Genomic DNA, 15,769 nt, shown 5'->3' on the forward strand with positions numbered 1-15,769 from the left:
GTAAAAGCACTCCGGGGGCATCAGGAAATCTCAGGCTGGGATATTTTCCCTACTCAGCCACAAGTGCCTCCTTCGTGTCAGCTCTGCACACAACATGTGAAGCACGACTGGAAACAGCAGCTGGCCTCAGCAAGTCACAACAAGCCAAAGCACGTTCTGGTCTGTGCCACTTGTGCACTGGCTGGTCCCTGTCCCTTCAGCAATAAACCAGTGTGACTCTGAAAATACACTCAGGGAGAGCACAGAGTCTCCCCCTGCAGCTGAAGCCCTGCGTGGTTCCCTTGCTGGGGTGGTGTGGGGTCTGTGCAGAACCCCGGCCCCCCTGGGGGTTCATTCCTGCCCAGCTCAGCTCTGCTGATGCCCTGCAAAGGCCAAGGGGATTTGCCCCTCACTCACCGTTGGTGGGGCTGAAGCCATCCTCGTTGGGGTAATTTGCAGGTGCCACCTGGATGGTGGCAGAGGTGGGGAACACCAGGATGTGTGTGCAGGAGGCGTCCTGGGGGGTGTTGAGCTGGGATGACTGCAGGTTCAGCGCCGTGCTGCGCCCGAACACCGAGCCCATCGTCACCGCGTCTGTGGGGACAGCACAACAGCACAGGTGTCACTGCAGCACCCCCAAACACGTGCTCTGTGCCCAGGGACACCTCTGCCCATCCACCTGCTCTGCAAATGCACAGACACAGCTGAAGGGCTTTATCTTCAGAAGATTACAGTGCTGCAAGAGCTTGACATTAAGATCACCAGCCCCACCTCTCCTGTCATTCTGCTGGCTCTTAATCAGAGCAAGTTGAATTGATTTTTCACACCCATCTCTGTAGAATTATGAAATACACCCCACTTTGGTCGATATGAACACAAAAATAAAGTTTCTCTCTCCTCCTGCTCTATTCTTCTCAATTACCCAAGAACAATTAACTTGGAAGGTGCAAATACTCAATGCAGAGACACATTCTTCAGCAGTATTTAACCAGCACCTTCAATTTTAACCTAATTTTTGCTTGCTGTTGACCTAATTATGTGTCAGGATGTAAAGGAAAAAAAATTCTGTTGAAGGATTTAGGTCTTTCTTTGTGTTTTACTGTGATATGAAAAAAGCCTCATTTGCCATCTGTTTTCTCACATTACAAAATTTCTGCTTTGAAAATATTCAACATGATAAGTAATTTTCAAGCTCAATTAATTCTGCTCTGTATTAGTCTTTTCTTTCTAAACTTAAAAAACCCCAGAGTGGTTTGTAAGGATATGTTAAGGATGCGTCACCACATACATTAAAAAGTACGTGCTTGGGTAAAACAACAAAGGGAACCTCAGCATTAAATTTCACTTTAACTTAAGCCCATGGACTGCTGCTTGTAAGTGAACTCTCTAAATAACTTCAGCATGTGAGAAGGCAAATGGGCTTATTCTTATTCCCATTTCCACAGGCTCCTACTCATTCCCACTGCGCCTCCTCCGGGCACGAGGGTGTCTGTGATGCCACTTCCAGCCCATGGGAACTGGGCTGCCTGAGCCCATGGGCTCCCCAGGAACAGATCAGCACTTTGGCAGTGGCCTACAGCCACCTTCCCTCAGGAGACTGCTCTCCTCACTTGGCATCTCTCCGTGGTATTTTGGGGAATTCTGCTGGCTCAGCCTATTTTCTGCCACATGTAGCCATGCTAGTCAAGTTCTTCACAGAAATCCCACAATTAATGTGCCTAAGTGTGAAATGTCATAAAAGAACAGTTTTTCTGGCATTGCCATAGCTGGCTAAAACATACCTGGCATCACCACAAATGATCCCTGTGGCTCCATGGCAACGAGGCAGGCACTGAGGATGGAGGGGGAATCTGCTGCAGAGATGCCGCACATGCGGCAAACCTCCTTCAGCTGCTTGCTGATTGTCTGCAGGGAGCACTCCCCGAGCAGGATACTCCAGTCTGCAAGGGAAAAGCATCATGGGAGGACAGAGCTGATGCAGAGCCAGCACCCACCTGGAAACAGCCAAACATTCCCAACACTTGGCATTTTCCTAATCCCAAACTCTCCAGGACTGACTCCTGTGCACACGAGGGGTCTGGCCCTGCAAACCGAGTGCTTGAGGAGTTCCTGTGGAATGTTTTTATTCCACGGCAGTCTGTTGGCTTTCCTTTGTTCAATACATTTTTTCCCAAGACCTTTCTGTTTGCTTAGTGATGTTTAAGTGGAAGAATCACAACTGAATCCTGTCTCTATTTCTGTGTCAGGATAACTTCGTTCAGAAATTTCTCTAACCTCTGATAAGGCCCCCAACTTCCCTTGGAAGGACAGTGTGCAAATCCTGCACAACACGAGGGAGTAGCATCAGACCCAGGGCACAAGCAAGGAAAGGTTTATGGAAACCAATACAGGAACAGTGCCAGGGCAGGACTGCAGCCAGCCCTCCTGTAATCCATGCTGTTATGGCCCAGGAAATTCCAGTTTGGAGGATCCTGGTGATTTCTCTGCCAGGTACTTTACACTCAGATCTACTTGGTCAAGTGGGCATCACTATCAAGACAACAATGGGGATAAAGGGAGGGAAAGGGCTTCAGCAGCTCTGGTGTTGATTATAAACACCTAAGCAGCCCTGCCTGGGAAGCCTGGATATCTGGCTTCCCATCCATGTTTGCCCTCACTAAACTCTGGCAAAATGAACAACAGTCTCTCCTGTCTGTGACAGAATTTGGCACACCTTGTTTACCTTTGGTAAGGTCATGGTTCTAGGAAGCAGAGACAGGACTTGGGAAGGTTAAGCCAAATTCACCCCATCTAATGCCACTGTGTGGTGGCAGAGTCTCAGCAAGTCTGCAGGTGATGCAAAACTGAGAGGAATGGCTGAATCCCCCTCCCTGGAAGTGTTCAAAAGCTGTGTGGATGTGGCACTTGGGGACATGCATCAGTGGTGGCTTCAGCACTACTGAGGGACAGTTGGACTTGTGAGCTCAGAGGGCTTTTCCACCCTAAACAGTTCTGTGGTTATGTGATTATCACTCTCAATTTGGAAAGGTTTGTGATCAGTTCAGAGCCACCCTGCCTTGCACCCTGGGTCCCTGTCCCTGACAACTGCACACCTTTCAGCTCCCCGTGGCCCAGGCGGCCCAGGCGGCCGATGACGACTCTCCAGGGCAGGGATGTCATCTGCACAATGCCAATGCACCACTCCCACAGCTTCTGCAGCCCGATCTTCCGCGCAGACAACTTGCTCCTCCTTGACCTGCAGGGGAAGGAATTAAACACAAGAGTGAGAGGACAATCAAGGACAATATTCAGATTTCTGGTCTCTCTAATTATGTCACTGTTTACCACCTACAGAGTTCTGGGCAGTCCCTAACTTACCTTTTATTACTACCAACAAGAAAAACTACACGTCTGCTTTCAACACTGTTACTGCAGTGCCATCAAACTGCTGAGCAACACACCAGGTGTTCCTCAAGGTAAGATTTAAAAAAACTAAAAATCCTAAAAAACCTCCAGGTAAGATTTAAAAAATATTTAAAAACAAATGTAAACCAAGTGTAACTCAGTCACTTTTCCCCATGCAGATCTGAAAATCTGGAAGTGCCAACTGAAATGTTCTCACTGTAACACCAGCATGATCTCCTGAGCAGGAAAGGGGATGGAAGGAACATACAAGGAGCTGGTGAGGGATGACTCCAGGCATGGATCATGGGAGCAGCCAGGGGCAGTGAGTACCTGCTGGGCAGGTCGATGTTGACAATGCAGGTCTCCAGCAGCTCCCCGTGCAGGTCGGTGCAGGACGCCAGGAGCCAGCGCTGGTCGTGGGACAGGCAGTACCCGACAAAGAGCACGTTGTATTTCTGACTGGCCTCTCCAAATGTCTCTCCCAGCTCTGTCTGCTTGTCTTTGATGGGGGCCAGGATGAAAGGAGGTGAGTACAGCTGGATTGGGCTGGGCCTCTGCAACAGAGTCAGCACAACCATCAGGGGATAGATCAGAAACTAGTGAACACAAGAACACACACACACACTGGCAGCAAGTACAGAGACAGGCAAGCATGAAACAATGAGCAAATTCAAAGCATTCCTAGTCAGGAGGGAGATTGGGAAAAGGGGGGTTATAGACAATTCACTGCTGCCAGTTAAAGCTGATGTGTTCAAACCTTATCTAAAGATTTCTTTTTATGTACAGGTAACCCAGGGTATGAAAGCAGTCTTTGGACCAGTCACTGACACAGGCAGGAGTTTAAATCCCCTCAGCTGTCAGATCCTCCTGTCCCTTAATCATCTTTAGGGCCTTGGCTGGATTTGCTCCAGTGTATCCGAGTTTCTTGTTCTGAGGAGCCCAGAAGGGAGGAGGACAAGCACCTCCCTGGCTGTGCTGCAGCACCTTCCCAAGGCAGCCCAACTGCTGCTCCTTGGGAGCATCCATCATGTCCAACAGGACCTCCAGGTCATCTTCCGCAGAGCTGCTTCCCACATGGGCACCCCAAACCCATCTTTGCCATCTAACTCTTCTCTGGAGAACACACAGGAGGGGCCTCACCAGACATGTTCCATAATTAAAAAACAGTCAGGGTATTTTCTTAATTCTTCAGCGAATTTTGGGAGTCTGCAGTGCAGACTGAGAGAAAATTCATAAAATGCAATAAACAGAGATTAATTAAATGCAGTAAGTAAATGCCAATAGGTTTGGCTTTGTATGTAGGTTTTCAAACCCTCCCTAGCAGCTCTTTATGCCAAGGTAAATGTTTAAGTGTTTAGTTGGTCCATTAGATCTAAATAAAATATTCATAGTTATCTTTCAAAGAATGCAAAACATTCATAGAAAGTAGGTTGGATTATTCTTCCTTTGAAATCCCTGAAATTCCAGAATCAGGGTTTTAATATTTACAGTTTAAAATAGATAAAAGATAAGCCCATTGAAGAGGGGGATTTCTCCATTACCTCAGGGAATTAATATAACATCTACAATTAGGCACAGGAACTTATTTCATATATATGCATATATATGTGAATGGAAATAAAGGTTGGGTTTAAACTCTGGTTGGAGCACTATAGACTGAAACCACAAACTGACTCAGAATCCCAACTAACGATGTTCATCTTCTCTTCTTTCACCTTTTACTTTACTTTACTTTCTGTAACCTTTTACTTTATGAGTCAAAACCAGAAGCTTAAAATGTTTTGAAAGCAAGTTAGCCTGATGTTTTTGTTACTATTTTCTATTCCATTAATATGGAATATTAATGCTTGCCTTTTCTCTTTGTATCATCATTGTCTTCTAAATCTTGAAAAAAATCCCCCAACAAGTATTTTCTCTACTCTTTGATATTTTAGGGAAGTAGTTATAGTTTATTAACAGACTATGATTTTCTTGCCACCAATACCAACCTCAGGATTTTTGAGGGTCATCTCAATGCTGGCAGCTGGCCCAAAGCCTGTGAGGGACTTGATGTGGATCTGTGTGGGCAGGGGCCTCCTGCACTGGCAGTACACAGAGAACGCCAGAGACTTCAAGTGCTGAATGTAGAAAACCTGTTCATCCTTCATTGTCTGCAGCATGTACTGGCAAGGCACAATCTGTGGAATTCAGACACACAATAAAACAGGGCTGAAGGCTTCCAGGAGCTGCTCATTAATATCCAACCAGCTCCACACAGTCATTAGTCACCCAACACCCAGCACACTTTGGGATGCTCCACAATTTGCATTACAGCTCCCTTGGCAGGAGTGGCTGCAGCAGACAGGGACTGCATTCTCTGGGACAAAACTGCTTCCACCACAATGAGAGTGAATTTTAATCCATAAAACCCAAACACTTGTATTCAAACACTCTGAATTTTTTATAAGTGTTTCTCTGGCAACATCTTCACTTGCAGGTGGCCTGAACCACGCAGTCCCTGAACGTTGTGTTCAGGCACGTTTGGCTCCATGGCTCATGGCTGGGAATGGTTTGCTGTCCTTGTGGGAATTGGCACTATGGCATCATCCTTACAGAGGGGTATAGAGGGCACAATCAAGATTTTGTTACAAAGATTTGTGTGGTTATTTCCCCTTTTCAATTTAGTTCCCAGTGGAAGCCCAGCAGCCTCATCTGCTGCTCAGTTTCATTTGTTTTAGAAAGTCAAGAGAAGCAACCCCAAGGTTTCAACCAGCAAGAACCAGAGGCACGGGGAGATTTGCCTGGGAGATGAGTTTGGGGGTTAAAACCCAGCTACACAACAAGAGCAGGAAGGAGAAAAGGCTCAACACTCCTTCAGAAGGAAACAAAGCATGACAAAAACCCGGTTTTCAAATCAAACCTATTTTAAAATTAGAATTAAATCCCTGTAACCTCACTGTTTTTATCTACTGGTTTTATTTTATAAGTCCTACTCGTGGCTGTTAAAGTGTCTTTCCTTTTACAGCGAGATCTCTGGAGCAGAAGCTGTCAATATAAAACATTTACATTGTTGCCAACACTACAAGACCCAAACAAATTCCTTCAACAAATATTTTCAGTAGTAATAAAACTTAAGTGTCACAAAACTTTAACTACTTTATGTTTCTTGCTTGAACCTTCAGAACCTTGGCAGCACATTCTGCTTACTAAATGTGCCTGTGTGTTTTTAAAAGCCAGCTTTACCCAAGGATTGCAGGAGCTGGGCTTTCCCCCTCTGTACAGGAACAGTAATAAAGCTGCAAACATTTGGGTTTGATTTATTTTGAAGTAACTGCATGTTGTGTGTGCTGTGGTACAGCTGTGAGAATACAGTGCTGGAACTGGATCATGTTTCCCTTGACTTACACAAAATTGCTGTTTTGACTTCAACTGGCAAAATGTGTTTTGGGGAACACACAGTGAATGTGGAAACAAACAGCACTGAGAAAAAGGGTCAGTGTGCTACAGCCTCAGCTCCAAAGGCAGTGCAGAGCTTACACAGCTCTTGTGCTTCAGACACTGTGCTATCAGTGGCTGCTTTGGGTTTAGTGTCTCCAGGTCTGGATCAATCAGTTGCCTGCAGCCTAACAATATGAAGTTGTGGATCTGATTTTCATTTCATTCCCAAGCCTAAAATATTTTGGTGACAGTTTCCCCCATCCTTTCAGGGGACAATGAGATCAAAAACAACAGTTTTCCATGGCCAGCTTGAGACACCACAAGAATTTCCAATTTTATTTAACTAATTTGAAATACCTTTAAACCAAGGTGAGCAGACATGGAGAAGGTGCACAGAAATCCTCCCCACACTGTTCCTACCTGTGCCCTCTGGCCTCCCATTCCCCCCACATTTATTGAGGCTCAGCCTCTGTGACAGCAGGCCTAGCAAAATGCAGCCAGCCTGGGCAAGAGGCCAAGAGCTGCCTCTGGCTGCACAAATTAAATTCTTCAGCAATTCCATAGTAAGTAACTGTTTTTATATGCCAAGTTACACGGTAAATTATTTTTAAGAAGCAGATAATAACAATACAATAGTTATATTACACATTAAATGTCTGGTTTCACGTACTTCTTTTGGTTTAAATAGTATAAATCAAGGGAATATAAACAGCAAACAACTCAACATGTAAAGTAATCAAAGGAGAAACTGGCCAGTTTTGGCAATGGCAACTCGAGTTACAACTTAAATAACTGAAATCCCTCTCCAGGAAGCATTGAGCAGATAGAATTGCTGAAACCACGGGACAGATTTGATGCTGGGATACTGTGGCTGCTCTAATTAATTTCCTCATCAAAACAAACACAAGGGGTTGTTTTAATATTCAGACCTGCACTGTCGACCAAATAATTTGTAAATGCCACCTACATTTCATGCATTATCTCTCATTTATGTCTTTTAGCACAGTGTCCATATCACAGGTGTGCTGTGACACAGAGACTCAGTGTGAAGATACAGGGAAGGCAGAATTACCTGGAGAATGAAAGAATTCCTCATATTCTCAGGCAAGTTGTCCAACATTTCTGTGTAGCATCTCATGAGGCTCAGGAGCCAGAAGTTGGTGGAGGCAGACTCCTCGTCGGCAGTGTAGGTGAAGGGGTCCACCATGTAGATGACCACGGCAGGGGGGTAGGCGTTGCTGTCCGCAGCGTCCGGCTCCGTGGGGATCCCGATGCGCTCCCGCTCCGCCGCGCTGCGGGCAGAGCCACGGGGTCAGTACTGCGTGTCTGGGGCCAGGGGAAGGAAAGCACCAGCAATTCTGACAGCCAGAAGCAAAACTAAACCCATGAGGAGAGGCATTGAGATCAGCTGTGCTCATAGCAGCTCCTAATCTGAAATACCTGGGGTTAGTCAGGCATCAAACATACCCTACAGTCTAACAGCATCGCACTGAATCAACCAGACCTGAAGAATATGGAAAAGTTGCCTCCTTAGCTGTGTGTCTTGAGTTTTGGTGTGGTTTAGGGTTTGCTTTTGGGAGAGGTGGAAGGGAGAGAGCAGGAGTTTAGAAGTACCAAAGCAATTCATGGAGCCTGGGGTCCTGCTCAGGTCCAGGGAAGGCTCCACTGGCAACAGAAGGAGCAATGGAGATTTTCTTACTTGGTGAAATGCTCCTTCCATGCCTCAGCCAGGAGAGCAAAGCTCAACATCTGTAAGTGATCAAAGCAGCTCAGCCTCTGTCAGAAGCCCCTGCAGCTGCTCAAAGGGTGTTTTGCACAGATCAGGGAACAGATGTCTCAAGGACAAGCCCAGCTACAGCAGGATGTGGGCATTTCCCTCTCTGTAATACACACCAGGACCATCAGCAATGTGCATTATTATAAGAGTAATGAAAAACATGCTGCCTCAGGAACATACAATGCTAAAAAGCCTTAATTTTTATGTGACAGATAGCCATTCATAATGGAGTCTTTTAAACAGTTGTGCTGCCCAAATTTATTTTCAAGTAACAAGACTACAATTGTGTCTCCCGACCTCACAGTGTGCCTGCTTGCAAAACAACACCTGCAATGAAAAAAAAAAATAAGGGAAAAAATTCATGGCTTGCATTTTGCATCTGTTAATGTTGCATGTGTGATGGAGCAAGAGGCACTCAGCTCCATGGGGTATCTGCAAGTGCCAAGCCACAGGTGTGGCACAGGGCCTGACACAGCCCATGTGCTCCTGGTGCTGCAGGGACAGGGCAGGTGGAGGGTCCTAAGGCAGCTCCACATCCACGCAGCTGAATCAGACTGGCATTCTTGTGATGAAAAAGGGGAGGGGTGTTTTTTCCAGCCCCCCTTTGTCAGCGAGTGCCTCACACAGGAGCAGGCCCTGCTCCGCTCCCACCTGCACCTGTCAGAGGGGCCTCTCCTTGGAAGGGCTTCCCTAAGGCTTAGAGGCTGTCTGAGCACAGGACAGGGGATTAGTGGGCAGCACCCTGAGCCATGCGAGCACCTACCCTTCCTGTCCCTCCTGCTGCTGCTGCGGCAGGGCGGGGCCCGGCTCGGTGTCCGCGCCGGGGCCCGCGCTGCCCTGCGAGCGCTCGGCCGCGCCGCCGCCGCTCTGCCCCGAGCCCGCGTTGCCGCTGAAGCCCGGCGTGGAGGACGCGCCCATCTGGCTGGCGCCGGGCGTGGCAGAGGACGCTGACAGCTGCGGCACCGAGGAGCCCGAGGAGGACGCGCTGCCGGCCGCAAGGCTCGTGGTGCCCGCGCTGGGCGTGGAGCTGAAGGAGCTGCCCGTGGCAGGGGCCCCCGCGGCCGAGAGACACGAGGAGGAGCTGGAGGGAGCGGGTCCCGAGCTGCCGGGAGCTGCCTGCGGCTGGCTCGGAGCCGGCGCTTGGTACTTGGGGGGCAGCAGAAGGCTGCTGTCCAGCTGCAGGGTGGCCAAGTAAGGTGCTGGAATGGCATGGAAAGAGGGATTAAAGACAGTCAGATCAAAGGAACCCGCATCAACCCGCAAACTGGATGACATTCCCTGAACTTTTACAACATTCTAAGAGTACACAAATGCTAAGAGAATTGAATCTCCAGGACCAATGTTTGCTTTGGAATCCATTTCTCAGGGTGTCAGTTCAAAGTGATATGAATCAATTGTCTTTAAAACCAGGCCTGACTTTGCAGGGCTTTGTGACTTTAAGCTGGTACTGGCACCTTCTGCTCTCTGGCCAAACTGCGTGGCAGTAACAGCATTGTACAGTGCTCAGCTCTGCAGCCTCTGACAGTTTATCTCTGTCAGGCTGGAAACCTTAGAGTAGTTTATATCTGAGCAACAATCCTGGCAAACTTACAATGTAGTGATTTCTGCTGTGAGATACCACAGTGATAAATGAATATTTATTATTTATTTGCTCCCCAAGGTGGTGTAAATCACCAGCAGGGAAGTTTCCAATCCTGCCCCTGCCAGATGCCTCAGGTGTGAGCTGAGCAGCCCAGTTCATCACCTGGCTGTGCATATGCTGCTTCTTTCTGTGGGGAAGTCTGAGGTACTTCAGTAGTGTTGTAAAAATTTCTCAGTTTGTCATAATTCTTGTGTCTCGTGCTAAGATCCCAGTTTTTAGTCATAAACAATATATGTTGACTCTGCATCATTCTGGGAGGAAACAGCCATGTCTGTCCCCAGCTGAAACCAGATGACTCCAGGGACTCAGCCAGGAGAAGCCAGCTGATCCTACCCCAGGAGATGCTGCACCCTTCCACACTCAGGATCTACAGTCCCTCACCAAACAAGTGCTCCTGACATTGGTGTAATACAGAACAGACAAAACCAATCAGACTGATCTGTTAAAATGTCACCGTTTCAGGGGGAAATAAGCCAGCCTGAAGTCCAGAGGAGAAGGTGCCTTCAGAGTCGTGGTTCCAAGGACCCACACACTGCAGAGTGAGGCTCCAGGCAGCAAGGACACCAGCACTTTCTCTTCTTCCCCTGTGTTATCTCATTGCCTTTGTGGAGTCCCAATGACCTCCCCTCTCCTATAAATAATACACCTTTACACTGAAGGCCACCGTGACACAGCTCTGTCACACAGGTGTGACGAGATGTATCAGGAGCAATAAACCAGATCCATGGACACCTTCAGCCTTGTGTGGAACACCTGCCCCATCCTGGGAAGTATTCGGGGCCAGGCTGCAGAGGACTTGGAACAACCTGGCCTGGTGGAAGGGTCCCAAGGGATAGAACAGGATGAGTTTTATGGTCCTGACCAGACCATCATTCTGTGATCTTTGTGATACACAAACACCTTATACTAAATTGACTTTTCTAAAAAAGATAAGAATTTGAATCTCTGACACAATCCCCAGAGTGTCAAACAACACAACTTTCTGAAGCAGGCAAATTTAACCTGGAAGAATTCAAGATAAAGCCTTGTAATATCTTTTAAACTTTTAAAGAGACCATCATCTGCATCTTTAGCAAACCCCCACTGGGTTTTCACATGCCCCTCGCCGTCCCCAGAGCCGGGGGTGTCACTCACCGAGGTGGTGGCGGCAGACCTGCGCGTAGAGCTTGAGCCTGGAATGATTGTCACAGTCCTCGGAGCCCCAGGGCTGGCTGAACCACTCGCTCACCAGCTCGTCCGTCAGCTTCTGCGCCACGCTCTTGCCCACCCGCATGATCCCGTCCCGCAGCACTTTGCAGATGGGCTTGTGCTGCCCAAGTCTGCACATCTGCCAGGGGAGGGAAGCACAAATGCCTGTAAGGAGATGCCAACCACCCCAGGATGTTACAGAGACTGGTGTGTGGCTTAAGCCCCTCATTCTCAGCACATAGCTAGGGGCTTCTTAATAAATATCTAAAAAACAAAGGTTACATTTATCTGTTAGCTTGAACTGCACTCACTTAGCACAACTAAGGTTACAAAGGAATCTGACATATTGGGGAGTACATGCTAAAGAAATAAATGCTTTCATCCCCAGCCTAGCAACTGTGAGAAAGCAACAGCTTCTTTTAGGGTTGGTTGGGCCATCACTGGGAAGCTGCAGCTCTATTAATGCCACTGCTCCCTCCTCTGTGAAATGAATGTGCACTGGGAAGAGCAGACAGCAACAAACACTCCAAAATGCCCAGAGAATCCCAGTGTCACTCAGACAGCATTCTTGGACTCTGAAAGTGCAGAAAGCCCTCAAAATATAAAAAAACCCTTATTCTCATAGTTGTTACTTTAAACCCCATAGATTTCTCCCAGGGGACATGCACTGGAACAGCAATGACACTTAAGAAGCAATAATTCAGTGTGGTCTCTCTTTCCAACCTCGTATACAGCACTCAAGTCCCTGAAGAAAGTTTTGGCTCCGTCGAGCAAGGCCTCATTTTCCGGACACACCACGATGTAGGCGACATCCCGGTGGCCCCCGTAGGGGTCCAGCAGGAGCCTCTCCCAGAAGGGCAGGGAGAATGGAGAGATTGTCAGGAAGTCCTTGTCATAGCCCACCAGCAGCGTCGGGATCGGGAGAGGCTCAGGAGATTCCTCAGAGCCTTCACAGGAGAAAAAACAAATAAAGAAAAAATGTTAAAGTATCTTGTTTAACTGCAGTGGGTCTCTGACGGCACAGGAAGTGGGTTCTTTTACAGGAATATTGGAAATCACTCATCCCTTGCTGTTCTGAGTGTCCTACACATTTATTAGGGAGTAGAAATGGTTATCAAGGGTGTGCCATGCCTGATAAACCATGTGCTCCCAGCCTTTCTTCTTGGAAAAGATATTTAATAAAGGAGAGGGAAGATTTATATTGTACTTAAGGAATGTCATATAATCAAAGTTGTTGGCCGAAGTAGAGGGAGCTGATCCAAGCACCACTTAAACTTTCCTAGAAAGCTGCAATAAAACATCTCCCAGTGTACTCCAAGCTCATGTACTGCCCTTCCCGAGCCTTCACGTCCTGGTTTTCCTTTGTCATATCCATAACCACAGCCATGGAGCTCCTGTTCAATCACAAGTAATAACAGGAACACACAAAATCTGACCTTACAGCTCTTCATCTACCTCCACCTGGTTGTGCAAAATTACTGATGCCTATAGAAATTCATTCCCAGGTATATAACTACACAAAGTTATAATTCTAAATATTGCCTCCTGCCCTTCTCCATAGGATGCACTCCAAGTGCTGCTGTCCCCACAGAGAGGATTATTATCCAGTGTAACAGGGTGTCTCTCAGATACTGCCTCAGTAGAAGAAATATTGCTGAAAATGTCAAGCTAAAATATACCCAGTAGTTCCTGCAGAATATAATTCAACTTTATTAAAAAGTCAGCATCCAGTAAAATTCACTGACTTTCCATCAAAGGCTCTGCTCTGCACTCTATGGGAATTTTGGTGCTATTCTCTGGTAACAACTGGTAAATCCTAACTCTTCAAATTACAAATGCTGGGAAAATTATTAGAAGTGCTCCTGGTGGGGCACAACAGCTTTAGACAGGAACTGGAGTTACCCCCGCTTGTCCCAGCCCCAAGGAAAGCAGCAATATATCAAATACCCATAGAGAGCAAAGTGTGGTGGAGCTGGTAGGAAAAACAATAAACCAGACTGCACTGGTTAAGCCTGAAATAAACTGCAAGCAAGAAATACAGATTGAAATGTCAGTCGTTATTCTGCAAACCTACACACACAAAATCTGGTTTGTCATTTTGCATTTTACAGAAGTGCCACTTACAGCCAGGAGATATTGAAAACTTCTAAAGGCTACAGGAACCTGCATGAAGAAAGCATTCCCAGTTTTTTGGGATTTGCAGAGCTCACACAGGCTCTGTTCCCATTATGATGTGGCTGATTTCAGCAGCTCCCTCTGCTCCCATTTTGTCTATGCCAGGTTGCTTTGGTCTGAGCCAGCCCCCGTTCAGGTGGTGGGCTGAGCCTCACCCACAGTTTCTGCATCACCTGGAGGGGTAAAACCTTCACCAGGGCATCACAAAGGCTTTTGAGGCACTTTAAACCTCTGTGAAGAGCCCCCCACCCCAAGCTGTGAACAGCCCCTTCCTATAATTTCCAGGACAAAGTGCCCATTTCTAGGCAGCTGCACTCTAACTTGGCACAGAGCCCAGTGTAGGTACCATAGGTCCCCCGTCCTGCCATCTTATGGAATTGCTGCCAGGTGAGCGGTCCCTGCACGTGCTGGATGTTCTCCCAGGTCCTTCCTGTCCTCTTCTTCTGGATGGCATCCTGGAGAAAGGGCTGCAGGGAGAGCAGCATGCGCACCACGTCCTGGGAGGAGAGCATGCTGATGTCCAGCACTGCAAGGGACAAGGAGCAGCCATCACTTCAGGGAGGGACAGCAATCCCTCAGACACAGCAACAGCTTTTGTGGACTGTTCTTTGAATTGCTCTGCACACTGAATTTGGATAACACTAATTAGCTGTATGGTACACAATGTGCCATTTCATGGCATTTTCAAAAACACTGCTGTCACCACAGGCCTTTTCACACATATTTCAGTATCACTGGTGTCCAGCTCAGGTCACAAGATATGAGAGCTATATATCTTCAGTATACAAACAAGTAATATTTATTATAATTTTTCCCCCCGCTTGGTACTTTTTCCCCCCTAACTCAAACAGAGCAATTCTTTTCTGCTGACTGCTTATACCCTTCTCCAAAATCAAAAAGGGCCCGTAATTTTGCCTCCCCCCAAATACCTGAATTTGCTTCAGATTTGTGAACTTCCACAGACATTCCCAATTTAGGCCAAAAGGCCTGAGGACAATTAGATTAATGGTACTTTACATGTAATTTACAAGATTTTGGAAATCTACTTTAGCATATTTTTAGTCCCATCATTTCCCACACAAAGGTGACGTGGCTCACAGCTAAACAAATTTACAGAGGTCACAAAACACTCAGAGACAAAAGACTCAGCTGTGCATGTACCGTTGCTGTGGGGCCAGGAATGGACAGTGGCACTTCGGACAAGGGCTTCGTCCACCTTGCCCCCCGTGGGGTTGTCCACATATTGCCTGCCCTGCTCCAGGGCATTGAAACATTCCACCCAGGAGTCGTTGCTGTCAGCCTGCAGCCGGTCGTAGCTCAAGTTGACACAGGGCAGCGTCTGGCGGTTGTTGGAGGCCATGTAATCCAGGCAGCTCAGCGAGGTGAAGGGCTGCGTGTGCTGGTTCTGCAGCAGCAGCAGGAGGCTCATGGGAGGCTCCTGGCTCCTCCTGGCTCCCTCTCCCATCTGCGAGATCAAGTTGCTCTGGCAGATCATCAGTCGCCTTTCTGCAGCCTGGCCGATGTCCGAGGTCTTGCCGAAAATATCCAGCTCATCCTCGATGAAGAGCCCGGAGTTGTAGCCGAGCTTGCGGTTCATGATGGCGCTGAAGCCACAGGTGCAGCGGTACTGATCCTCGTTGGAGGAGTCGGGGATGTACAGCCCCACGTCGGCGCCCTTGATGTTCATGTTGCAGGCGCAGATGCAGCAGCTGTCGAAGTTCCTGTCCTTGAAGATGTTGAGCACGGAGTCGGAGAGGATCAGGGTCACGTACAGGCTGTGCGCCTCCGGGATGGGCTGCACCGTGCCCGGCTCCACCGAGTTGAGCGGCCGCGTGGTGGAGGGCGTGGAGGCGGGGGAGCCCTGGTCCGTGCTGTCGTACTTGACGGAGCCCTGGCCGCTGGCGGTGCCCCCGCCCCGGGGAGTCCTGGGCGTGCGCGGCGTGCGCGGCGTGGGCACCGAGAAGCGCGGCGTGGCCGGGGACGGCAGCACCCCCGCGCCGCTGTTGCTGGCGGGGGCCGCGCTGTTGAGCGTCACCGGCGTGCTCATCTGGGGCGTGCTCATCTGCAGGTAGTCCTGGTCCGCCAGGCTGCCCACGCTGGGCACGTTGCTGCAGGGAAGGGATGGGAACAGAGCTCATTTTTAAATACAAGGAGACAGTGGGATTCATTGAAACTGCAGTAAAGAACACTCTGCTCATAACCTTGAC

General features: G+C 48.2%; 1 protein-coding gene across 1 annotated transcript in view; it reads right to left on the bottom strand.

The window, feature by feature from the left end:
• MED13L (mediator complex subunit 13L) overlaps positions 1–15,769 on the bottom strand; it is a 92,486-nt gene that overhangs the window by 8,186 nt on the left and 68,531 nt on the right. Inside the window, exons 16-26 of the mRNA XM_039725798.1 lie at positions 14,724–15,670; positions 13,909–14,088; positions 12,111–12,334; positions 11,334–11,526; positions 9,321–9,756; positions 7,853–8,072; positions 5,352–5,540; positions 3,694–3,917; positions 3,072–3,214; positions 1,761–1,919; positions 397–573 (exon numbers count right to left, since the gene is read on the bottom strand). Of these exons, the coding sequence (XP_039581732.1) occupies positions 397–573; positions 1,761–1,919; positions 3,072–3,214; positions 3,694–3,917; positions 5,352–5,540; positions 7,853–8,072; positions 9,321–9,756; positions 11,334–11,526; positions 12,111–12,334; positions 13,909–14,088; positions 14,724–15,670 (3,092 nt within the window). The remainder of the gene's footprint in view (positions 1–396; positions 574–1,760; positions 1,920–3,071; positions 3,215–3,693; positions 3,918–5,351; positions 5,541–7,852; positions 8,073–9,320; positions 9,757–11,333; positions 11,527–12,110; positions 12,335–13,908; positions 14,089–14,723; positions 15,671–15,769) is intronic.

Source organism: Passer montanus, unplaced genomic scaffold (genome assembly GCF_014805655.1).
Source record: "Passer montanus isolate IOZ18808 unplaced genomic scaffold, ASM1480565v1 scaffold57, whole genome shotgun sequence".
NCBI lineage: Eukaryota > Metazoa > Chordata > Aves > Passeriformes > Passeridae > Passer > Passer montanus.